Source organism: Nomascus leucogenys, chromosome 11, assembly GCF_006542625.1.
Source record: "Nomascus leucogenys isolate Asia chromosome 11, Asia_NLE_v1, whole genome shotgun sequence".
In the NCBI taxonomy this organism is placed as follows: Eukaryota; Metazoa; Chordata; class Mammalia; order Primates; family Hylobatidae; genus Nomascus; species Nomascus leucogenys.
Window position 1 is genome coordinate 482329 of NC_044391.1, and position 23743 is coordinate 506071.

The 23743-nt window shown below is 47.6% G+C and overlaps 2 protein-coding genes across 4 annotated transcripts in view; one reads left to right on the top strand and one right to left on the bottom strand.

The window, feature by feature from the left end:
• The window catches only part of CRLS1 (cardiolipin synthase 1), a 33882-nt gene extending 25729 nt beyond the window's left edge, over positions 1-8153 (top strand). For 2 of the 3 annotated variants that reach the window (XM_012510451.2, XM_030821955.1), the window contains exons 6-7: positions 2672-2763; positions 5205-8153. In XM_012510451.2, coding sequence (XP_012365905.2) covers positions 2672-2763; positions 5205-5289 — 177 coding nt within the window. In that variant the 3' untranslated portion in view covers positions 5290-8153. The remainder of the gene's footprint in view (positions 1-2671; positions 2764-5204) is intronic. The other variant, XM_030821956.1, reaches the window with a different exon arrangement.
• A 717-nt stretch (positions 8154-8870) lies between these two features.
• LRRN4 (leucine rich repeat neuronal 4) lies at positions 8871-21870 on the bottom strand. Its single transcript, XM_030821954.1, has 5 exons — positions 21649-21870; positions 19958-20620; positions 18640-18844; positions 12643-12780; positions 8871-10346 (listed from the first exon to the last, which is right to left on the bottom strand). The coding sequence occupies exons 1-5, from the start codon at positions 21839-21841 to the stop codon at positions 9116-9118; spliced, it is 2430 nt and encodes an 809-aa protein (XP_030677814.1). The 5' UTR covers positions 21842-21870; the 3' UTR covers positions 8871-9115.
• Positions 21871-23743: the final 1873 nt, after the last annotated feature.

The following is a 23743-nucleotide window of genomic DNA, read 5'->3' on the forward strand; positions in this document are numbered from 1 at the left end:
AAAATGAGACAAATTTAAATGCATTGAGTATAGAGGCCAGAGAGTGTTTACTATACGGCTAGAAACCTCAGTCAAGAACAGCTGAAAATGAGACAAATTTAAATGCATTGAGTATAGAGGCCAGAGAGTGTTTATTACACGGGATAGAAACCTCAGTCAAGAACAGCTGAAAATGAGACAAATTTAAATGCATTGAGTGTAGAGGCCAGAGAGTGTTTATTATACGGGATAGAAACCTCAGTCAAGGACAGCTGAAAATGAGACAAATTTAAATGCATTGAGTATAGAGGCCAGAGAGTGTTTACTATACGCGATAGAAACCTCAGTCAAGAGCAGCTGAAAATGAGACAAATTTAAATGCATTGAGTGTAGAGGCTAGAGAGTGTTTATTACACGGGATAGAAACCTCAGTCAAGAACAGCTGAAAATGAGGCAAATTTAAATGCATTGAGTATAGAGGCCAGAGAGTGGCGTTAGGCAGGCAACTTTAACCCAGTTCTTTTGTCCTCCGTGTTTTTTGGATCATCCTTATACATGTTGTGCCTTGAGTTGGTGGTCTGAGAGTTTAAGCTCTGAATGCGGTAATTGGGCCACTGTTTAGGGAAAGGGAATTGAAATGTAATTGTTCCTTTTTTTTTTTTTGAGACAAGGTCTTACTTTGTTGCCCAGGCTGGTATGGAACTCCTGGCTTCAAGCAATCCTCCTGCCTTGGTCTCCCAAATTATTGGAATTACAGGAGTGAGCCACCAAGCTTGGCTGTAATTGCTTCTTGATTGAGTCTCACAGATTATGAAGAGTCCCTTGTGGTTTCACTCCCTCCTTCCCTGTGGTAAAAACACCAAATGGCTGTTCATTTTCAGGATTGATAGTTAAGTGGAAAGGGACAGGAAAATAGGAAAAAGTTTTGTTCACTGATAAACAACTGCTACTCTTAGTTGTCCATTCTGTTTTCCCTAGCATTCAGGGCAATAAGTATGTGCCAGTCTACCTCTCAAGCCATCTTTGTTTTTCTAGTAGCTTTGATAAGTTTTCTCAGTTCATTCTTTTGTCCCATCTTTAATGTCAAGGATTTAACAGGTTAAGAATGCCCATCATTTTTGGGAGAGAAGGGTGGTTGCTTTTATACAGAACTCGCTGGGGTGGACTTTTACCTATATGCATAGGGTTTGGGGTTTTTTTTGTTGTTTTTTGTTTGTTTGTTTGGCTTCGAGTGACTTGTATTTATATTGTATGGCAATTTGAGTGTAGCACTACATGGAAAGTGGCTTAAAGAGGTACAGGGACAAGTGCCTTAAACCCTTATAGGAAGTCCTTAGGATAAAATTTATATTTTATTTTATTTTATTTTATTTTACTTTAAAGATGAATTTTTGCTCTTGTTGCCCAGGCTGGAGTGCAATGACGCGATCTTGGCTCACTGCAACATCCACCTCCCGGGTTCAAGCGATTCTCCTGCCTCAGTCTCCCAAGTAGCTGAGATTATAGGCATGCGCCACCACACCCAGCTAATTTTTTTTGTATTTTTTAGTAGAGACAGGGTTTCACCATGTTGGTCAGACTGGTCTCAAACTCCTGACCTCAGGTGATCCACCCATCTCGGCCTCCCAAAGTGCTGGGATCACAGGCATGAGCCACACTGCGCCCGGCTATTATTTATTTTTTAAAGGAAGTAGAGTCCTTGTCATTTGGCTGCAGCATGGGTGATAGAACAGAGGTGCTCGTCTGCTTCACTCGCTTTTTCATACTTTACAGACTCTTCCATGGAATGCTTCTCATGATGATAGAGGGAGTCTCCAGTGTATTTCTTGTTTTATTTTCTTTTCTCCCCAGTGCTGTCTTTTAGCGTAGCGAAGCCTACTCATTTCCTCCTTGAGAGAGGTTCTTTTATGGAGATGAGTGCTTTTTCTTTGAAACAGTGTCTTGCGCTGTCCGCCCAGCCTTGAGTGCAGTGGCGCAATCATAGCTCACTGCAGTCTTGACTTCCCAGGCTCAAAATATCCTACCACCTCAGCCTCCCAAGTAGCTGAGAGTACAGGTGCACGCCACCATGCTTGGCTGGTTTTTAACTAGCTGGTTTCAAACTCCTGGGCTCAAGTCCTTCTGCCTCAGCCTCCCAAAGTGTTGGGATTGCAGGCATGAACCACTGCATCTGTCCTGAGATGAGTGCCTTTTAATTTTCTAACCTCACAAGGTTTGACAGGTAGGCAAGAAAGGAGCATCGGATAAGGCCCCAGGAAATCTAGGTTCCAGCTTTGGTTCTGTTGTCTGCTGTGACTGCAGGCAAGTCACCTAACTCATTACCCTTTTACCCATGAAGAGGTAGCTTAGTTAATATTCTATTTTAATGGGCAGTTATAAAAAGGCAAACAGTTTTGTAACATTTTTGAGTTGCTGTGAGAATTCAAGGTAGTGGTATTTTCTGACAGTTGTCATTACTCTCGCTCTTAAGGGCAGCTGTGCAGACAGATAGTGAAGTTAGTGAAGTTGACCCTTCTGTGTGTGCTCACCTGTGAATGCAAGCTCCTTGGGCAGGGATAGTGTAGATAGATGAACAGCAAGCATGCTGAGGGTATGTCATGTTATAGTGTGATGGGCTGTGCTTTTGTCTCGAAAGCTTGAAATAGGATCCAGTTGGCACTATTCACTTAGAACTTTTTCTTTTTTTATTTAGGTAAATACAGCAGTCCAGTTAATCTTGGTGGCAGCTTCTTTGGCAGCTCCAGTTTTCAACTATGCTGACAGCATTTATCTTCAGATACTATGGTAAGCTAAATTAGAATCACTCTCTTAGAATGTCAACAGAATGACTTATTGTGATAGCCCTAGAATGACCTTGTTCTTACAGCATTTATTGAGCACTGACCGGGTAAAGCTGTGGCTATATTTGGTGATTTATAGCATTGTTAAGACACTTCCTGCCAAGTATGAGATGGAGAAGTTAGCTTTCATACAAATTAAAAGGGATAAAAGGTACTGATAATGTGTTAGGGTTTTGGAGGAAGAGATAACTTCGTAGGAAGAAGAGGGACAGTTTCAGGGAGGAAGTGGCATTTGTTGCATGAAGTGTAGGTAGATTGTGTGTAGGAAGAGACTGAGAGGAGATCACTAGGTGAAAGACAGGGCCTAAGCCAAGAGACAGAGTGTAGGAGAGAGAGTAGGGAAGCTGAGTCCAGCCTGTTGAAAAGGGTGTTGTAGGGGGAAAAACTGGAGAAAGGAGTTTGAATTTTATTATACTAATTGCTTATTTATCATCTTAAAAGTGTGTCAAATTCACGCTTTCAGAGTTCAAAATATGTCACATTGACATTGGAGTATTATATTTTGGCACAATTTTAACTAGAATTAAAATTATCTTGCTTGGTACAGTCTGGACCAGAAAGTGGTGGCTAATCACAGTCAGTTAAGCCAGGCAGTCTTTTAAAAAATGACAACTACTCTAAACTTTTTAATTTAAAATATTTAAGTGTACATTTATCCCAATTCATCTTATACCTTCTGATATAGGATGAAGGCTTTTTGAGTGTAGGTCCATCAATGGGAGTTTTTTCTTTCTCGGATAAACTACATCCATAATACAACCTCTCTGATTTTCATTTTTTACTTCTTTAAGGTGATGCAAGAACTTAAAACATTTGCAAAGCAGTCTAAGAACTGTGTAGATATTTTCCCTAGTCTTTTCACAATCATCTTGCCTATTTATTTTGACAGTATTTTTTCCCCTAGGAACCCGTGAAAAGAGAGAGAGTATTTTTTTTTAATCAAGTCACCTTTATTGAGTCTTTCTAAAGCATCCAATGTAGTTTTCAGAAATAGCAATTAAAAACTTTTTTTTTTTTTTGGAGACAGGGTCTTGCTCTGTCACCCAGCCTGTAGTGCAGTGGCATGATCATAGCTCACTGTAACCTTGAATTCCTGGCCTCAAGTGATCCTCCGGCTTCAGCCTCCTGAGTAGCTGGGATTACAGGCATGTGCCACCACACCTGCCTATTTTTTTAAAATTTATTTATTTATTTATTTTTTGAGACGGAGTCTCGCTCTGTTGCCCAGGCTGGAGTGCAATGGCCTGATCTCAGCTCACTGCAACCTCTACCTCCTGGATTCAAGCGATTCTCCTGCCTCAACCTCCTGAGTAGCTGGGATTACAGGCGCCCACCACCATACCTGGCCAATTTTTGTATTTTTAGTAGAGGCGGGATTTCACCATGTTGGTCAGGCTGGTCTCGAACTCCTGGCCTCAACTGATCAACCCGCCTCAGCCTCTCAAAGTGCTGGGATTACAGGTGGGAGCCACCGTGCCCAGCCACTAATTTTTTGTATTTTTTTTTTTTTTTGTAGAAGCAGGGTCTCACTATGTTGCCCAGGTTGGTCTCAAACTCTTGGCCTCAAGCAATCCTCCTGCCTCAGCCTCCCAAAGTGGTAGGATTATAGTCATGAGCCACTGCATCCAGCTAGAAATAGCAATGTTTCTAACACACATATTTCATTGGTTTATGTATGAATTTAGAATATCAAAGTGGCATGAACAGGTTCAAGATCCAACAAAAGGGAATCTTGATTCTGCCTCACCTAATGAAAGCAGAAGTGCATGGGTGCACTAAAAAGTAATCTAGCTGTGGGCATTCAGCATGCCACAGGTATCAGGTGATGTCATTTCAAGGAGAATCCGATTAAGGGTAATTTGGTAAAGAAAGCTGAAATTTATTTAAAATGACTCAGATATCTTTAGAATTCTCAAAAGCTACAGGAAATAGTCTGGTACCCTGAGCAGCATGGAGCAGTAGAAAGAGCATGTGGGCTTTAGAGTTCAAACCAAGTCAGGCTCAAACATAGTTCTATGATAAGCCCTGAGCAAGTCATCCGGGTCTTCCATTTCCCCCTTCTGGAGGATGAGTTTGTTGTAAGAATAAAATGAGAATGTAAGACACCTAGAGGATGCCTGAGTGAAAAATGACAGTTGCTAGTAGTATTAATTTGTAGGGCTCATTACCTAGAATAATTTTGTTTGACATTACTAGTTAAAATGAAGTCTTAAAGAAAAGCAGTGTATTTAGACTCTTGTAGTTAAGAAAAATTACACCACAGAGCCCTTTTTACTTTTTAAATTCATTTTTACATTTTAAATTCATTGCATGTATTCATTATGATTCCCGTTGCTACTATTTTTTAGACTTGACATAAATTTTATTTCTTTTCTTCCATAAAAGGTGTTTTACAGCTTTCACCACAGCTGCATCAGCTTACAGTTACTATCATTATGGCCGGAAGACTGTTCAGGTGATAAAAGACTGATGAAAGTCATCCCTGACCGTTAGTGAGGACGCCGTATACATCAGTGGGAACAGGGCCCGTGGAAATCTACAGGAGTTTCCCTGTTTTGGTGTTCAGCTTGAAAAAGGACTTGTCAGAACAAACCATGTCATCAAAATTTAAGTAATATGCATTGAAAATAAGGTTGATCATGGGAATATGCAGAATTTCCAATGTATTTTTAAATACAAATAAAACTGTAATTTAGAATTTTTAATCTTAGGTTTCTTGATTAATTTGTAAGAGATCAATTATTGTCAGTCTTTTTTATATGTTTTTTTAAAACAGTCCAGAGCATGGGCAGAGTTGACAGCTCTCTTTTAAGTGAAACTTGGATTTTGCTCACAAAGCACTAGGAAATGTCATGGGGGTCAAATATATATCCCACACAACTGGGCAGCACATTTTTGTTTGATTTTTAAGTCTGTGTGTACATTAACAGTTTATGTACTTAATACCTGATCATTTGGGATAATGAAAGTGAAGTTAGTTGTAGATGAAGTACAGTTATAAAACAGATTTAAAATGCGGTAAGTTTTTAAGACAATAATCAAACGGAAGGTATGAAGTTCATTTTCGGTAGTCTTCCAACCTCTCAGGTGCCTAATAATTTGTGTTTGAGGATAACAGGTAACAAAGATAGTCGAGATAGGAGGACGTGTCTATTTGTCTTTGCATCTAAAAGGCAGTGAGTTACATTCCTGCCTTCCACTGTGTTTCTGACACAGCAATGTTTGTTTGATATTGGAACCTGGATTCATATATTATGTAAATAATATCAAGCTGTATATTTTTCAAAGGTTTTTTAAACTTTGGAGACTCTTTCTTTTGTTAAGCAGTTAAAGGAATAAAAGAGCTGGAAAAAAAAATTGTACCTTCAACTCAGGTTGTTCCATATAACATACTTATTCTCTGCTGTTACATAAGTTTTCAGATTCACAAAGTCCATTCATGTATATCACTTACACTTAAATTGTAAAAATCATTAGTCTGACCATCTGACTTTAAAAGACTCTTGCTACACGTACATCATGTTTAGGAGAATGTGGGATATGGGGAAGGGGAGAAGACGACTGTCCAGTGGTGACCAGTTGCTGCTGCTTAACCTATGGCCTATTGCTGCCCATTGTCCCTGGTTTTAATCCAAGCCTATTACGGAATACTGCAGTGAGATTATCCATTCTCAGCCGGTTGAGCTGCATTAAATTAGAATGGGAGGCTGTAAGTAAAGCTCATGCCTCTTGGCCAGTCATTCTGCACCAGCGTGTCCCTCTGTGGCTTGCTGGTCCTGGTTGTTCTCAGACCAGCAGTTGAGCTGTGCTTGGCTTGGAGCATACTGAAGCCTGCAGCCAGGGATACCGCCATTGAATCAGATGGAGGGGGTTGAAAAAGCAGGGAAGGGGGCGTGTGGCTGGCTATTCTTGCTCTCTGGAGAACAGCTTCATTTTAGGAGTAGTTAGGCTGAAGGTGGACTTCCCAGAGGCACACTGAGTGAGTCTCTGCATTAGTGACGGGTGAGCCACATAATACTGTTTAAAAAAGAGAGGACTTGAAGTAGCTATGCGAAAATTTAGAACTTTGCACTTTGTTACGCTTATTTATGGTTTAGTGTTGATGCCATTTGGAGTGACTTATGGGTTGGACCCATAATCTTTTTATTATTAAGGTCTCAATCTGGCTCTGGTTAATAAACTTTTTCCACTTCATCCCTTAGGAAAATGGTCCAAGTCTCCTCAGGCTTTTGGATACTGAATTGTTATAAAACGTCAATTCTGCCAGTTTATAAAACATTGGAATTGTATCAGACATGTCTGAGTATGTACTTGTTTATAGACTCAAAACATGATAAAAATTCATTTCAGTGTCTTCACAGAATAGACTTAACCTTGACAGTAAGCTTAAAGCATTAGTGTCATTTAATTACATGTCTGAGGAGTTTATACTAATTAGATTTTGGGCTTTTGCAATGCATTTTAATTGGGGCCTCATTCCTGAGCCCAAGTGACCCTTTCACCTCAGCTTCCCGAGTAGCTGGGATTACAGGTGCACAGCAACCGTGCTTTGCAGTTTTGATTTTGTGTGTGTGTGTATTTTTTTTTTTTTTTTTTACAAGCCCACAGCATCGTAGCTTTGCAGTTTTTAACCAGGAGCTGATGGAGATCTTTGAAATCATTTAGGCCAATTCTCTTAGTTACATTTATGATGAAACTAGGGATCTACCTTAAAGTTTTGGGAAGCTCTTTCAAAACTTCAAACACCTAGAAATATATAGTGCAATTCAGTTTTAGTTTCTGCAGCATGGTTTGGAAACAAAAGATACATGGGATTTAAACTTGATTTGTTTTCTTCTTACAGTAGAAGTAAATGCTCTTGTGGCTTGAACTGCATCTCCCAAGAAAGATACGTTCACGTTCAAACCCCTAGTACTGTACATGTGACCTTATTTGGAAATAGGGTCTTTTTAGATGCAATCAAGATAAAATTAGGTCGTACTGGATTACAGTGAGCCTTAACCCAATAACTTTTTTTCTTGTTAAAAAAAAAAAAAAAAGGAAATGTGAACAGACAGAGAATGCCGTGAGATGATGGAGGGATAGACTGGAATGATGTCTGCCAGCTAAGGAATACTGAGGATTGCTGCCAACCATCTGAAGCTGGGAGAGGAGATGGAACAATTCTCTCAGAGCCTCCAAGAGGAACCAACCCCACTGATGCTTTGATTTGGGATTTCTGGCCTGAACTGTAGGAAAATAAATTTCTGTTCTTTTAAGCCAGTTTTACCAGTTTGTGGTAACTTGTTACAGCAGCTGCAGGAAATTAATAAATGCTAATGTTGAAAATTAAAATCTAGAAATATGCCTCTAATTATAATTTCATAGAATCATTTTTTCCCCTGAGTTTGCATAAAAGTGAAAAAGTAGAGGACAGAGTAGATGCCTGCCACGTGAAGACACAGATTATTAAGGCACTGTTTGATGCAATTAGGGCAGAGAAACACTTGGGCTTCTAGCTAGACCCTCGGGTGCTTTTTTGCTCATTTCTTCCCTCTAATTAAGAAAAAAGATTTCCAAAGTTTATTATGCTTCCTAAAAAATGAATTTATAATTCATTTGTCCATTTAGTCTTAGGTGAAATGCAGTAAACACTAACTTAAAAGGACAGCCTTTCCCTGTGTTTGACAAATGTTCCCAGAAAACTGGTTTTAACTGTAAAGCCGGAAGTACATTTTCTTGTCGTGTCCTGAAATGGAACTAATAAACCCAGAAGGCCTTAGGAAACAACCATTAGCTCTCCCTCCCCCTTACCCTGGTTCTCAGGAATTGGAACTGGAAATCCACTGGAATTGATTTCTTGAATAACAGAGCTCATTATGCCTTAGAGCTTGACCATGAAGGAGCTTCTGCTGGAAAGACCTGAGGATGTGATTTCTAACATGATCAAAGAGGCTGGGTTATGCAATTTCCCTGTTTCATCCCTTCCTACTTCCATACACTATTCTACTGGATAGAGGGGCACTGACTGCTGAAAACCCCGAATGAACCAACACACAAGAAGGCCTGGCGGCAGTGGGGAGCCATCTGGCATTGACCATCAGGTTTCTGGGAACAGAGAGTAAAGTAGAAGGAAGGGAGCGCAGTTGTTCCTTGGACCGAGACACTCAGTGTGGTAAGTTCCATGTGTGCCCAAGGCATTCTGGCTTCACAGGAATTAGAACCCCTAGGAGCGGATGGGGTCGTTTTTGACCCTCTGTGTCTTCCTTTCTGCGCTCAGATCCAGTTCGATTAGACGCGTTAGCCCAGAAGCTGGGCTAACTGACAGTCTGGAGCCCCAGCGGGTAATCAAAGGCCGGGTTTTTGTAGGCCACCAGGTGCGTGCCGCAGCGCTGCAGGCGTAGCGTCTGGCCCCGCCTGCAGAGACACGCGGACAGCACCACGGTGCTGGCGAGCAACAGGCCGCTGGCGGCGCACAGCCCAGACAGCAGGAGCGCGAAGCTGGGCTTGGTGGTGAAGGCGGCGCACGGGCTCCTCCAGCCCGAGGACCGCGGCTGGCTCAGGCCCGCCCTATTGGCCGCCAGCACGCACACGCGGTAGGTGGTGCCCGGTGACAGCCCGTACAGAGGGTGCTGCCGGGCCGTGGCGTAGATGACCCCCACCACCGACTGGTTCCCCGCCCAGCCCTCCGCAGAGTAGCGGATCTGGTACCCGTGCACTACCGAGTTGGGGGCACACCAGTGGACCAGCGCCGACGTGTCCGTGGTCTCCGTCACCCCCTGCAGCCTGGGCGGGTCTGGGATGGTGTCTTCCCCGCTGAGGCCGGGACACCGGCACCGCCACCGCCTCTGCAGCTCCGCGCACGGGGTCTGCAGGTGCTTGCAGGGATGGTAATCACAGGGGACGTCCTGGTGAGGCGTTCCCACCTCCTCCTTCCTCCCCTCCTCCTCCTCACTGTAGTCGTCCAGCAGCAAGACTGGAATCTCGCCCTCGGAAGGACTCGGGTTGGGGGCTTGGGGTGTGGCGTGTGTCCTCTGGCCGGGCTGAGGCGAGCTTATGAGGTTCCACGAGGTAGGGAAGGGGCCCAGGAGCTTGCTGGCCAGTGGGGTGGAGGCAGCTGAGATATCAGGCTCAAGGGCAAGCCCGGGGGCATGTTCTCCTCGGTGCTGGGTCCTGGTGGTGCTGGCAGCCCTGGGGAAAACGCTGGAGTTGCTGTGACCTGCTACAGAGTTGGTCGTGGAGGGGGCAGTCCCCTCCCGTGCATCGCTGTGCGGCCATGCAGCTAGCGTGCGAGCGCCCACGTTACGGGCCTTGGAGACACTCTGCTGGTCTCCCGCAGGCCGGGTGGCGGGGGCTGCGCTGGGCGCGACGGTGGGACCCTGTGCGTAGGTGGAGCGGTTGAAGCAGGGTGGGTGTGAAGCCCGGAGAGTGGTGCTTTGGTCGGACTGGCACACTCCAGGCAGCTGGGAGAGTGACAGGGAGAGTGACAGGGAGGCTGAGAAGGGGCCGCTGGATCCCGCCGCTGGCGCGCACACAGTGTCTGCTGCCCTGAAGGGGAGGCCAACCAGTTAGAAGACGTCTGGCTTCAGGGACACTTCTGGGCAGAGCTTTGAATCCTCATTGCCGACGTCACCCCCTGCCAAGCCCATCAACGCGTCTCTGCCAGGCATCCCAGGGCACATATGCCGCGCACATCACCTTATTGATTCTGGGGAAACCTTTGGAGGAAGCTCCTGTCCTCACTCCCATTGGGCAAAGAAGCAAACAGAAGTTTAGAAGGAGGAACTAATTGCCCAAGACACCATAGTTAGCAATGGCAGAGCCTATCCCAGGGCAAGCACTGTGAGGAGTCCAGATTCTCTGAGTGTCATTTGCCATTTTGCTCTCACCTGTCTGCTTCCTGGCAAGAAAGCACTAGTAATAAAAACCATACTGGGGCCGGTGCGATGGCTCAAGCCTGTAATCTCAGCACTTTGGGAGGCTGAGGCGGGCGGATCACAAGGTCGGGAGGTCAAGACCATCCTGGCTAACACGGTGAAACCCCCTCTCTACTAAAAATACAAAAATTAGCTGGGCATGGTGGCGGGTGTCTGTCATCCCAGCTACTCAGGAGGCTGAGGCAGGAGAATCACTTGAACCTGGGAGGCAGAGGTTGCAGTGAGCTGAGATTGCACCACTGCACTCCAGCCTGGGCAACAGAGGGAGACTCTGTCTCAAAAAAAAAAAACAAAACAACAAAACTCATACTAGCTACCATTTCTGAGTGCTTCCGTGTGCTAGGGGCTATTCTTCACACTCCAATGTGTCAACTAATTTAGTCTGCACTACTTATGCAGTAGACTCTATTACCCCATTTTATAGATGAGAGGGTAGAGGCCGAAGTAACTCAGGTGAAATAGCTCAGCTCAAATCAACAGTAGTTAAGTAGGCCAGGTACAGTGGCTCATGCCTGGAGTCCCAGCACTTTGGGAGGCCCAGGTAGGAGGATCACTTGAGGCCAGGAGTTGGAGACCAGCCTGGTCAACATAGTGAGACCTTGTCTCTACCAAAACAAACAAAACAAAACAAGCAAAAACTTAGCCAGGTATGGTGGCACATGCCTGTGGTCCCAGCTACTTGGGAGGATGAGGCAGGAGGATTGCTTGAGCCCAGGAGTCTGAGGCTGCAGTGAGCCATGATCATGCCACTGCACTCCAGCTTGGATGACAGAGAAAGACCCTGTCTCTAAAATAAATAAAATAGTAGGATGAAGCTGGACTCTCTGGCTCCAGAGCCTGTACTCTTAGCTTCATCGTTAATACCGTGATGAGACCCTTAACTGCAAAGGGCCCAGGTGCTTCTCTTTGGAGGGAATGTGGGGTTGGGGGGCAGACTGAGCCCCACTTCACAGCTGGGCTTGGGTGGGAGATGAGAAAAGAATCTTGGCCGGGCATGGTTGTTCATGCCTGTAATCCCAACTCTTTGGGAGGCCCAGATGGGAGGATCACTTGAGTCCAGGAGTTTGAGCCCAGCCTGGATAACATGATGAGACTCCATCTCTACAAAAAGATAAAAAAAAAATTAGCCGGGTGTGGTGGCTTGCACCTGTGGTCCCAGCTCCTCTAGAAGCTGAGGTAGGATGATCGCTGAGCCCAGGAGGTTGAGGCTGTAATGAGACATGATCGCACCACTGCACTCCAGCCTGGGCAACAGAGAAAGACCCTGTCTCCAAACAAATAAACAAAAAGAATCCTGCAGAATGGTGGTGAGGAGGGGTTGCCTCCCAAGGTATAGTGTTTACTTGGTGGAACTGGTTTGAAAGTGCTCAGGACTGGGGGTGTTCCCAGCCCCCCAGCTCCCACTGTCTCCTGGTGGCCAGCCTAAATGTAGCTCCCCACTGCAAAAACAGCTCTTTCTAGCCAATAGCCTTCATAGGAATTTCCCAGGAGAGCTCTGTAAGCCCATGGGCCTAGGACTGGATAACCCGGGAGCAGGAGGCCAGGCTCCATCTTGAAGATTCAGTAGAACCCAGTGGTTAAGCCAGACTACACTTCCCAGCCTCCCTTGCAGGTAGGTGTGGCTCCTGGCTAGTGAATGTGAGTGCAAGTGAGGAGTAACACCTCCCAGCCTGGCTCACTGAAAACCTCCAGGTCTGCTCCTCCATGCTTTTTGCCCCTTCTGGCTGGCTGGAATGGAGGCAGCTTCCATCACCTGGATCCCTGAGTATGACTACATGGGGAAGGCTGCCCAGCCCAACATGGCCAAAGTGCCAAGCATGGTCACGTGAGCAAGACATAAGCTGAAGAACTTCAGCTCCTGAAGGCTGACCCTCGCCCCTCAGCCATCTGCTTTGTAAATGTGTTACCTGCTTAGGACAGTTCTCTTTGCATCCGTGAGGAGCCAAGACAAGTCACAACTGCAAGTGAGGGGGTTGCCAAAGAGGTTGATCAATAGGACCTGGGAGGAATCCAAGGTCCAAGGAGGGAAGGAACTCAAGTTGCAGCTGAAATACAAACAAAAAAATTAATTAAGTCAGGTTTTTACAATTGGATCAAAGATATTCCAGAGAGGCCTGGTGTCAGAACCATGCCCACGGTAGCAGAAGCATTCTGATAGGGGTTGCAGAATACTGCTTTGGGCAAAACTCTTAATGACCTCGAACTTCATTTTTTGTCCTCTGCTGTAAAACGGAGATACCAACCTAACAGGAAATATTATGCTTCATATCAACTGGGGACAATATTCCCATGACTGATCGTTGTATCAAAAGGAATGTGTGTTGGCTGGGCACGGTGGCTCACACCTGTAATCCCAGCACTTTGGGAGGCCAAGGCAGGTGGATTATTTGAGGTTAGGAGTTCGAGACCAGCCTGGCCAACACGGTGAAACTCTGTCTCTACTAAAAATACAAAAATTAGCCAGGCGTTAGTGGTGCACCTGTAATCCCCGCTACTTGGGAGGCTGAGGCAGAAGAATCACTTGAGCCTGGGAGGCAGAGGTTGCGGTGAGCCAAGATCACACCACTACTCTCCAGGATAGGCACAAGAGTGAGACCCTGTCTCAAAAAATAAAACAAAACAAACAACAACAACCAAAAAAACACAAAAAACAAAAAGAGTGCATGATGATAAAAGTGTTTGTAAATGCAAATCTCTACATACAAGTAGATATTGTTATTATGGACCAGTGTTATTGCACTATGGCTGGTGACACTCAACGCCAGTCCTTTGGAAGATGCCTCATTTCAGTGCATCAGTGAACTCTTGCTAAGTAGAGAATATCCCCCAAACTTAGTAACTTAAAAAAAAATTTATTCCTTTGCATGATTCTGTGGGTTGGCTCAGTGGTTCTTGTGGTCTGGATTAGCTCAGCTGGGGCCAGACGATCTGGGATGGCCTCATGTGTAAGGCTCAACCGGGTGTGCTGGGACTTCTCTCCATGTGTCTGTCATCACCCAGGAGGCTAGCCTGGGCTTATTCACATGGTAGTGGAGGGGTCCCCAATAGCAGGAGAGGGCAGGCCCCGGTGCTTAATTGCTTTCTAGTTTCTGCTTACATCACATTTGCTAATGTCCCACTGGCCCAAGCAAATCACAAGGCCAAGCCCAGCTTCAAGAGGTGGAGCAATAGACTCCTTGAAATATGGGGCCTGGTGCGATGGCTCATGCCTGTAATCCTAGCCCTTTGGGAGGCCAAGGTGGGAGGATCACTTGAGGCCAGGAGTTTCAGACTAGCCTGGGCAACACAGCAAGACACCGTCTCTACAAAAAAAATGTAACAACTGGCCAGGCATGGTGGAGTACACCTGTGGTCCCAGCTACTTGGGAGGCTGAGATGGGAGGATCGCTTGAGTTAGAGGTTACAGTGAGCCATGATTGTGCCACTGCACTCCAACCTGGGGAGCAGAACTAGGCCTTGACTCTAAACAATTTAAATTAAAAATATATATATAAGAGGAGCTGCAATCATGTTGCAAAGAGTTGTGCCTACAGGGATGGGGGGAATTACTGAGGCCATTTTTGCATAGAGTCTCCCACACCTAACAACGGCAGATCTGCTCCTGGCTCCCTTCTCTTTCTTCCCCAGCGTCTCACAGAGTGTTTGGCCTTGACTTTCTCTACTCCCTAGTCTCCTGGACCTCCCAGATTTTGCCTCATTTATATGTACTCAGTAATAATTCATCATGGGCAATGGGAGCTGCATTTTACATTCAAGTCTCTTCTGACCAAAGGCTGGCTTTCCTCAGTCTGCCTGGGAACCTGCCTTCTACTACTCTAGAGAAGATGCTGTTGTTTTGGGAAACGAAGGACATGTCACCCAGATCTGCTCTATCACTTCTGGCCAGTGGGAAAGTGACAGTCACCTCTGGAACACCAGATTTATGTATGTGCCATTTATAGTAAAACTTAAGCCATATGTGCATATACAAGTGTATATATGTATATATGCGTGTATGCTTGTTTTTGCAGATTTTACGTAGCTAGAATGGAAATGTTAGAATGAGAGTTCGATCAGTATTTTTTTGTGTGTGTGGAAAGGAAATGCTTTTGTTTTTCCCTGAAGTGAGAAAGGAAGAGGATTACATTTTTTTTCTTTGAGTAACACCACTGAGTCCTTTACTTACATTGTCTCATTAACATCATTATGACAACTTAGTGAGGTAGACAGCATGTTACATGTTCTACATGTAAAGAAAATTATTCTTACGGGAAAAGGTACAATTCTCTTTGGTGGTTCTTTCTGCCACCCAATGCCACCTACACGTGATAAAGTCCCACATGCTGAGGAAGGAGAGAGCCTGGCTGGTTCCTGATGCGTGTCACATTTGGGTATTCTCTACTTCTGATAGGGCTCTAGTGTGGAAGAAGTTTCCATTTGCTCTCCTAAATAATTTCTATTGGAGAATTGTTAATAGAAATTGCAGATATTTCCATGTCACTTTCTAGTTGTTCCATGTCATTTACAATCATTAAAATGATAAAAGTTATTAGACTTACTGGTAGATTTTGTCACTTAACGTGTTAAAGAAACACACACACACACACTCACACAAACACACACACACACACACAGACACACACCACTATTCTGATAAGAGTGGACCATGGCTGGGAGCGGTGGCTCATTCCCGTACTCCCAGCACTTTGGGAAGCCGAGGCAGGCGGATCACGAGGTCAGGAGATCGAGACCATCCTGGCCAACATGGTGAAACCCTGTCTCTACTAAAAATACAAAAAAAAAAAAAAAAAATAGCTGGGTGTGGTGGTGCGTACCTGTAGTCCCAACTACCTGGGAGGCTGAGGCAGGAGAATCACTTGAACCTGGGAAGTGAAGGTTGCAGTGAGCTGAGATAGCACCACTGCACTCCAGCCTGGTGACAGAGCAAGACTCCATCTCAAAAAAAAAAAAAAAAAAAAAAAAAGGGTGGACCCACAGGCTTCACCAGACTGTCAAAACAGCCCATAATATAAATGAAAATAAGACCTCCCTGCTCTAAAATGGGGCCTGTGAAGATGGAAACATCTATCAGAAGGCAGTAAGGAAGATGGGAGATGAAGAGGACTTGATCTAGAGTTGCCTTAAAGGGTCGAAGGGAAGCGGGCTGGCACAGGAGCTGTTGGGGATGGAAATGAAACGAGTCCTGGGGACTTGACTCCTGCAATGACTCTTCCACCCCTTTCACCTGGCTTCCTTGGGAATGAATGTCGCTGATGTCCCACATTTTGCCAAATCCCGTGGTCACCCCATTCTCAGCTGACTAGGGCTCCTGATGGTTTTGTCAACCACTCCCTCCCTCCTTAAGCACTCTCTTCTCTTGCATCCGGGACATCATATTCTCCTGGTTTTTCTGCTACTCCACTGGTCATACCTTCTTGGTCTCCTTTCCTGGTTCTTCTTCATCCCGATGTTAAAAGTTGGGGTTCTTCAAGGCTCAGTTCTGGGCCCTCATCTCTCTGTACTGTCTCTCTGGTGATCTCATGAATTCCTTTGGCTTCAGAGATCATCTTTATACTCCCAAATTTATACCTCTGGCTCAGACTCTCCTCCTCCAAGCTTCAGTCTGATGCAGCATTGTGTTGAAGGTGTCAGATGTGGAGCCAAACTGCCTGGGCTCAAATTCTGATTCTGCTATTTATTAGCTATGTGAACTGGGGAAAGGTATTTAATATCTCTGTCTCAGTTTTTTCATCTGTGAAATGGGAATAATGACTGAATCCTCCCTATCTGGATTGCTGCAAGAGTAAATACTTCAATATATGCTTAGAACTATGCCTGGCACAGTACAAGAGGTTCTTGTTATTATTACTGAACATTTCCCCTGGATGCCTCATAGATCTTTACTATCCAGCAGGCAATTAGATACATGATTCTGGGGCTCATCAGAAGGCCTTGGCTGCAGATACTCAACTAAACATCTTCAGCACAGGGATGGAGGGGGACGCATTAGGCTTGAGTGAAGGGAATGGTGCTGGAGTAGTGCATAGGGTGACAAGTGACCTTCAAGAAAGTTATAAGTGGAAATAGGCAAGGACATTAAGAAGGCCTAGCCAGGAAGGCTGGAGAAGCACCAGGGCAACATCCTGGGGCCAAAGAGACAGAGAATGTCAAGAGGGAGGAAATAAACAATAGGCTCCACAGACATAAGTGTCCACTGACTTGGCAGCTGATGTGGATGGTCAGATTGCAGTGAATTGACAAGTAGAGGGATAAGAGGAAGTGGTCATCACTTCTGAACCTGGAACACTTGCTCTTCTTGGGCCTGGATGGCCTTTCTCTTCTGACATTCACCCGGTGAGCTTGGACTTGCCTTTTGAGACATGGACCAATTATGCTGTTCCGGAAGAAGCCTCTCTGATCCAGTCTGATGGATCATTACCCCCACCTGCCTTATAACACAGCACATGGCATGTGTCTCTGCTATGGAGCGTGATGTGTTATGATAAATGGCACATATCTGCTACCTATACTGAACTGTGAGCTCCCTGAAAGCAGTGGCCATGTTGTCAATGTCACCATCACCGAAGTCATCATGACCATCAATATCATTATCTTTATTAGTATCACCACCACTATCACATCACCATTGCCACTGTCAGTGTTCTCACCACCACTATTTTTTTGTTTTGTATTGATTTTGAGACAGAGTTTCATTCGTATTGCCCAGGCTGGAGTGCAATGGCGCAATCTCAGCTCACTGCAACCTCCGCTTCCCAGGATCAAGCAATTCTCCTGCCTCAGCCTCCCAAGTAGCTGGGACTACAGGCACGTGCCACCATGCCTGGCTAATTTTGTATTTCTTTTAGTAGAGATGGGGTTTCACCATGTTAGCCAGGCTGGTCTCGAACTGCTGACCTCAGGTGATTCACCCACCTCGGCCTCCCAAAGTGCTGGGATTACAGGCATGAGCCATCGTGCCTGGCCTCACCACCACTATTATATCATACAATCATCACTATCCTCAGCATTATAATTAGCACCATCACCCATCATCATCGCCATCACCATCACTGACATCACCATCAGCATCTCCATTATCACCACCACCATCATCTTCGCTAATTTTAGAGGACAAATACCATATGCCAGGCACTGAGCTAAGTGCTCTACATAAATCATATACTTTTTTCTCATGAAAAGCCCCAAAGTGAACTTTTATTATCATAGCTCTATTTTACAGATAAAGAAACTACTTGATATTTGTATCCTGGCACTTTACACAGTTCTTAGGTTTTTATCGAGCTCAAAGGAGTCTGAGCCAGAGATAAAGCATTTCCCCTCACAACATCATGGGCTCAATAGCTATTGATTGAATAAAGGAAAGAATGAGTGAATGGTTCTGCCTTTGCTTTGAAAACTTGTTCATCCTTTTAGAAGAATAATTCCATCTTTAGTGACTGCACTGTGTAAAAGAGGACTAACAGGGCCTGCCCATAGACTTCCAAGGCATTTTCTAACAATATCGATACTTTCATCCCTAGACCCACTCAAATTCTGGAAGAGACTGAACTTGCATGACATGTGGGGAAGAAAGCAGATCCAGACAGAGAGGAGACCTGAGGTCCTCCTCACCTCTTCCCGCTGTAAATGTCTAAGTCTGGGCTTAAAATAAACTTTAAAGGCATAGGAGTTTGGCATTCTAATGCTACTCTGAACCGGACTGAGTTGCAAGGCTAGATGGCTGGGTGGACTATCTGGGACCTACCCAAGATATCACCCAAAGGGTGGGGGAAAACAAAGCCCCCAGAGAGGATTTGGAAGAGTAGTGGGAGAAAAATTAAGGTCTGGTTTGTTCTATAAAATTCAACATAGCGTAATGGGCAAAAATCAGTCATGTGACGAAGATGTGCCTCAGAAGCACTTACTTCTGGAACAGAAGGACCTGTAGACGTGGAGTATCTTGAAAGATGTGTGTGGCGACAGAAGCAAGTGCTGGGGAGTCCTGACAGTCCAGCTGCTGCAGGTTGGGGGTCATCTTGAAGATGTCCCCCTCCAGGGTCGTCAGCCGAGGCATCTTCCTCAGGTAGAGGGATGTGAGCTTCGGCAGGTCTCTGATCCACCCCGACTCAACTGAAACACAGAAGGGAAACTGCCAACTACTGCAGAACGCACAAACCCAGGAGGCCAGCACGGCATGAAGGAAAGAACGAGAGTGGCAAGGTGAATGGTGAAGGTCATCGCTGAGCATGGGTACGATTAGCAGCTCTGGGAATCTCAGAATTGTGGTCGTTTCAGCGGAAGGGTGGTCAGGGACAACCAGTCCTTCCTTTCTTCCAATCTGAGTCGGCCAAGGCCAGAGAGGGGGTTGATTGGCCCAAGGCCACATAGCTGGAAAGCGGCAGAGACAAGGCTTGAACCTGTTGCTGCTCCACCTTCTCATTAAAGTCCACACAAAAAATAACCAGACTTGGCTCTGATGTCTGTCAAGTGTGGGGAACTTCTGCGGAACGTAATTAAGGAGGCGAGGGGGCCCCAGAAACCTAATTTCGTGGCTCTCCTAATACATGGAGAACGTGCCCCTTCCCCTCGGTATTCCCCATTCTAGCTGTTTTTTCTCTTTGTCTTTGATGAAACAGGTGGTTGTAGACACGTGAAGTGTTTTTTAAAAAATAGTAAAACCAACCTTGTGAATCAAAGAACACCAAGAACAGGAGACTGGTTATCCTTACCTCTCCTGTGGCTTGAGTGATTAAACATTCACAGAAACAATTTTGCCCAACCAGGTAGAAAAATCAGCGAATTCATCTTGGAAGCCTCAGTCACTTCAGCTAACTGCATGTTTGCGGCTCAGTTTTTCCATTCATCAGCCCCAAAGCATGCACTCACTTCCCCATTCCACAAGCACTTATCCAGCCATGCTGGGAAGCAGAACAGAGTGGTTAAAGTTTTGGGCTCTGGACCCCGAATGCCTGGGTTCAGATTTGCTTAATGTGTGACCAAGTTCCACCTTTCTGTTCTACGGTTCCCTCATATGTAAAATGGAGATGGTAACAGTTCCCATCTCCTAGGATTCAAGAAAGTGACTCCTGTGTGGCGCTTCAAACTGGGCCCGCTTGCTCGAAAAATGTAGCTGGTGTTTTTTTGAACCCTGCTACGAGCTGGGCACCGGGTCACCCCCGGGAGCGCACGCGCAGCCTGGCTCTGCGCTCGGGCCGGCTGAAAACGCGAGGCGCCCGGACTCACCCCGTTCGAGGAACGTGCCGCTGAGATCCAGGACCTCGAGCGTGGCCAGGGGCGCGCCCTCTTCTCCAGCGAACGCCGCCTCGGCGATGCCCCCCCGGGCGCCGCGACCCAGCGCGGTGCAGGAGAGGTTGAGGAGCCGCAGCGCGGGGAGGCAGGCGAAGGCCCGGGGCTGCAGCGCCTGCAGCGGATTCCCCGCGAGCTCCAGGGCGCGGAGGCTGCTCAGCACGGGCACGGCGCACCGCGGCGGAGCGGCCAGCCGGTTGTAGCTGAGGTCCAGGGTGTGCAGCCCCGCCGGCCCGCCCGGGCCCCAGCGCAGCGCAGCGATGCGGTTGTGGCGCAGGGTCAGCACCTGCAGCTGCTCCAGGTGGCCGAGCTCGGATGTGCTCAGGGCGCGCAGCAGGTTGTGGCTGGCGTCGATGCTGCGCAGTGTGCGCGGTAGGCAGCCGGGCAGGCGCTCCAGGTTGCGGTTCGCCAGGGTCAAGGCCGTCGCACCCGCGGCAGGCAGCCCCTCGCAGGGCGAGTCGGTGGCGTTGCTGCCACTGCTCCCCCAGGGGCCCTGCTGAGTGACCCGAAAGAGCGGGACCTTCCTCTGGGGAGGGTCTGCCCAGCTGGGGCGCAGCACCGTCAGCAGCAGCAGCAGCAGCAGGGTTTGCCGCATGGCGTCTGGGGAGAGAACAGCAGGACGCCCATCAAATCCACAGGAATCCCCGCACAAAGAGTCAGATGCGCGTCCCAACCCCACCTCCAGGGCTCTGAGGAGGAGCACAGGCGCTGGATGTTCCCTGAAGGGCAGGGAGACGTTCGCAGAGTCGCCTGGTGTGCAGTGACCTCTCCCCTGTCTGCTTTTGCCCTGTCGTCTCCCCTAGGAGCACTGTGGTACCCCCTGCTCTTCCTCCCCTCAGGGCTGCCTTTTGCTTTTCTCGTGAGAGGGAGGCCTTCTTCATCTGTCCAGTCTGGGCCTGAATCTCTCAACAACTCCCTCCGTCTATGTACCCCCATCCTGTGAGCTTCTACAGGAAAGGGATGTCCCCTTTATTGCTGCAAACTCTCCCCAGGTAAACAGTCACTACTGCTCCATAAACGTGAATGCCTTCAGTTAGGAGGACAGAAACATGAACTCGAGGAAGATTTTGTCCATTCAACAACTCTCAGTTACCCCGCTTTTCCCCATTAGAACTGCCCAGCCACAGGAGAGTCCTAGTTTGCCTAAAATAAATCCTGGAGTCCGTTTCTTGGGAGCATGCTCAGGGTTGCAGAAGAACAAGCCCTGTGAACCCTGGAGTCAAACATTTCCTGGTCCCATGTGGGTTCCAACAAAAGCCAGAGCCCCCGGTATTAGCCCTGCCCAGGAGGGATGGCTGAGAGCTGCTAGTTGTGGAATTTCTGGAGTACCTAGGGTTGCACAGGTCAGCCAGGAGATCAAGCAGAGGAAGATCCGGCAGCCATGGGCTAGCTTGGGAGTGGCAAAGATGCTGTTAACCAGGCCCCGGCCCTGAGGTCACTGCTCCATATCCCTCATCACTGCAGATGTGTATTCCTGCCCCAGCTCTGTGCTGACCAGTAGATCTCCGAGTCACCACCCAGGCTCCAGGAGAAGGGTCTCCCTATTGCTAGCTGAGGATGAAGGCAGTGCGAAAGATCCTGGAACCTGAAGCCAGGAGCGTGTGCATCCAGCAGTGTGTCATGCTTACCTGGAAGTGGTCCTTTGGAGTGTGGCTCCTCTGGATGCACCTCTGAAGCTCTCAGTTTTGTTTTATAGATTCTAGGGACCACTGATTTGGACAGCAACTCAGCTATAAACTCCAGAGGGAGGCCTGTCTCCCAGCTGCCTCTCTCCCACAACCCCCATCCACTGAGGGCCTGAGATACTCCAGTCTTTCCCATCGCTCCTCCTTTCCCATCAAGACGCCGTTGTCTTTAGCCAACACCTTCATTGCTCAGCTCCCTCCTCTCCCGCTAGGGCCTGCCCCTGGCCCTTTTCAAGCCTGGCACCTCCTCCTAGCCCTCCCCATCTTTACCTCTCGGAACACTACCTTTCCCAGGCTGGAGAAATGAAAGGAGTCAGCGGTGAGGGCTGGTGGAGTGCAGTGAGGCAGAGCAGTGCTGTCATCTCTTAGGAATTTGATCCTTCCTGCCAGGTGGCTCCCATTTTCTGGGATGGCTGGAGGCTGAATGGTGAGCCAGCGAGAGGAGCAATCCAATTCTCCCAAAGGAGGGAAGGCATCCGAGTCTAGAGGAAGCTTGCAGGGATTTCCAGGAACAAGTGGCAGGAGAGAGGATCCTCAGAAGTGTCTGGGGCAGGAGCAGGCTCAAACCAGACCCAAGAGGCCCCAAGGAGAGTTTGTTTGGTGGCTGTGGGACCCCGCTCAGTGACAGTGTGGACGTTTGTCTCTCGTAAGGAGTGAGAATAAACAGAGGGCAGAAATGCAGAAAGAACATTCCCGCTGCATGCCTGGGAGGATGGGTCCTGATTACCAGCCCGAGGTCTCCCAAAGATGTGATGCTTGAGTGAGCTTTGTTCAGAGCACTTTTGTTCAGAGCAGACAGCACCTCTCTTCCCCAGAGTCCCAGGACAGAGCTCAGTCATTTCCTCTGAGGGCCTTTGATCCGCATCCTCCCCCAATCCCGCCTAGCCCCGTCTGAGAGTTCATCAGGGTTAATGAGCCGCAGCTTTGCGTGACAGACACCGAGACCGGAACTTTACATATTTTTCCCCCTGTCAGTCCTTATCTGGACAGCCCCGAGGGACTCCGGGATACCTCAGAACTGGCCTGTTAGGGTTGATTGGTTAATTGGAAGTTCCTGAGGATCTCTCCATCGAGGCCTTCTCCACCCACAGCCTGAAGACGACCTTCCAGTCTCAGTGCCAGCTAGGACCCTGCTGCTCGGAAGCATTGCTCCTCCGCCCGAGCGGGGCAGGGAGAGGCCGCTCTGTGCTCCCCAGCCTGGGGCTCATGCAGTCACCTCCCAGGGAGCCTGGGCCCAGGCCCCAGAGGTAGAAACACATGCCATGGAGACACAGGAGGCCAGGTGGGAAGAAGTCAGAGAGAGGTGGGTTCAGCTTAGAGGTGGAGTCCGCGTGCAGACCAGTGGGCAGCCTGCTTCCTCTTTGCCTTTGCACAGAGAGCTCCACGCCCAAGAATTAAAACATTAAGTCAGGCATGGTGGCTTACGCCTGTAATCCCAGCATGTTGGGAGGCTGAGGCAGGAGGGCAGGAGTTCAAGACAGGCCTGGGTGACATAGCAAGACCTTGTCTCTATCAAACAAACAAAAAGAATTAGAACATCATGTTTCCCTCAGAGTTAAACCAGCCAGGTCCACCCATGTAAGGCGACTGGCCATGCTGAGGCCAGCAGGGGTTTGGGGAGTCCAGGCAGGGCTTTCCCAGATGAGAGGGAGCCAAATCCATGGAAACATACTTGGGTTCAACAGAGACCCTGAGGAGGAAGGAAGCTGGTTCACCGTGGAGGCCTATAAAACAGGACCTTGGGGAGACATGCTGGTGTGCTACTCCTCTGTGCACCAGTAGGCGAGGGCTCTGGAGTGGCCCTGGCTGAGGAATCCCCCTGAGGGCATCATCCTGTGGTTGCCTGTAGCCCCGGGCCCCCTGAGCCAACTTCTTGCCACTGCTGCTTGCTGGCCAGTTTGCCAGTGGTGGCAAGGGTCTGGCCTGGCCAGGCTGACCTGAAGTTGGCCCTCTGGACTGTCCTGTTTCCCTGGTCATACCCAGCCCTAGCACACACATCCTTGGCAGGCTGCCCCGTGCAGCTTCTGAGCTGGGGAGG

Bases quoted from the DNA above. Each gene is read 5' to 3' on its own strand.
- LRRN4 (XM_030821954.1), bottom strand. From the start codon at position 21,841: ATGGGAAAGACTGGAGTATCTCAGGCCCTCAGTGGATGGGGGTTGTGG. The intron at 20,621-21,648 runs GTAAGCATGACA...TTCTCTCCCCAG, and splicing joins CTCCAAAGGACCACTTCCAG to ACGCCATGCGGCAAACCCTG. The intron at 18,845-19,957 runs GTGAGTCCGGGC...TCTGTGTTTCAG, and splicing joins CGGCACGTTCCTCGAACGGG to TTGAGTCGGGGTGGATCAGA.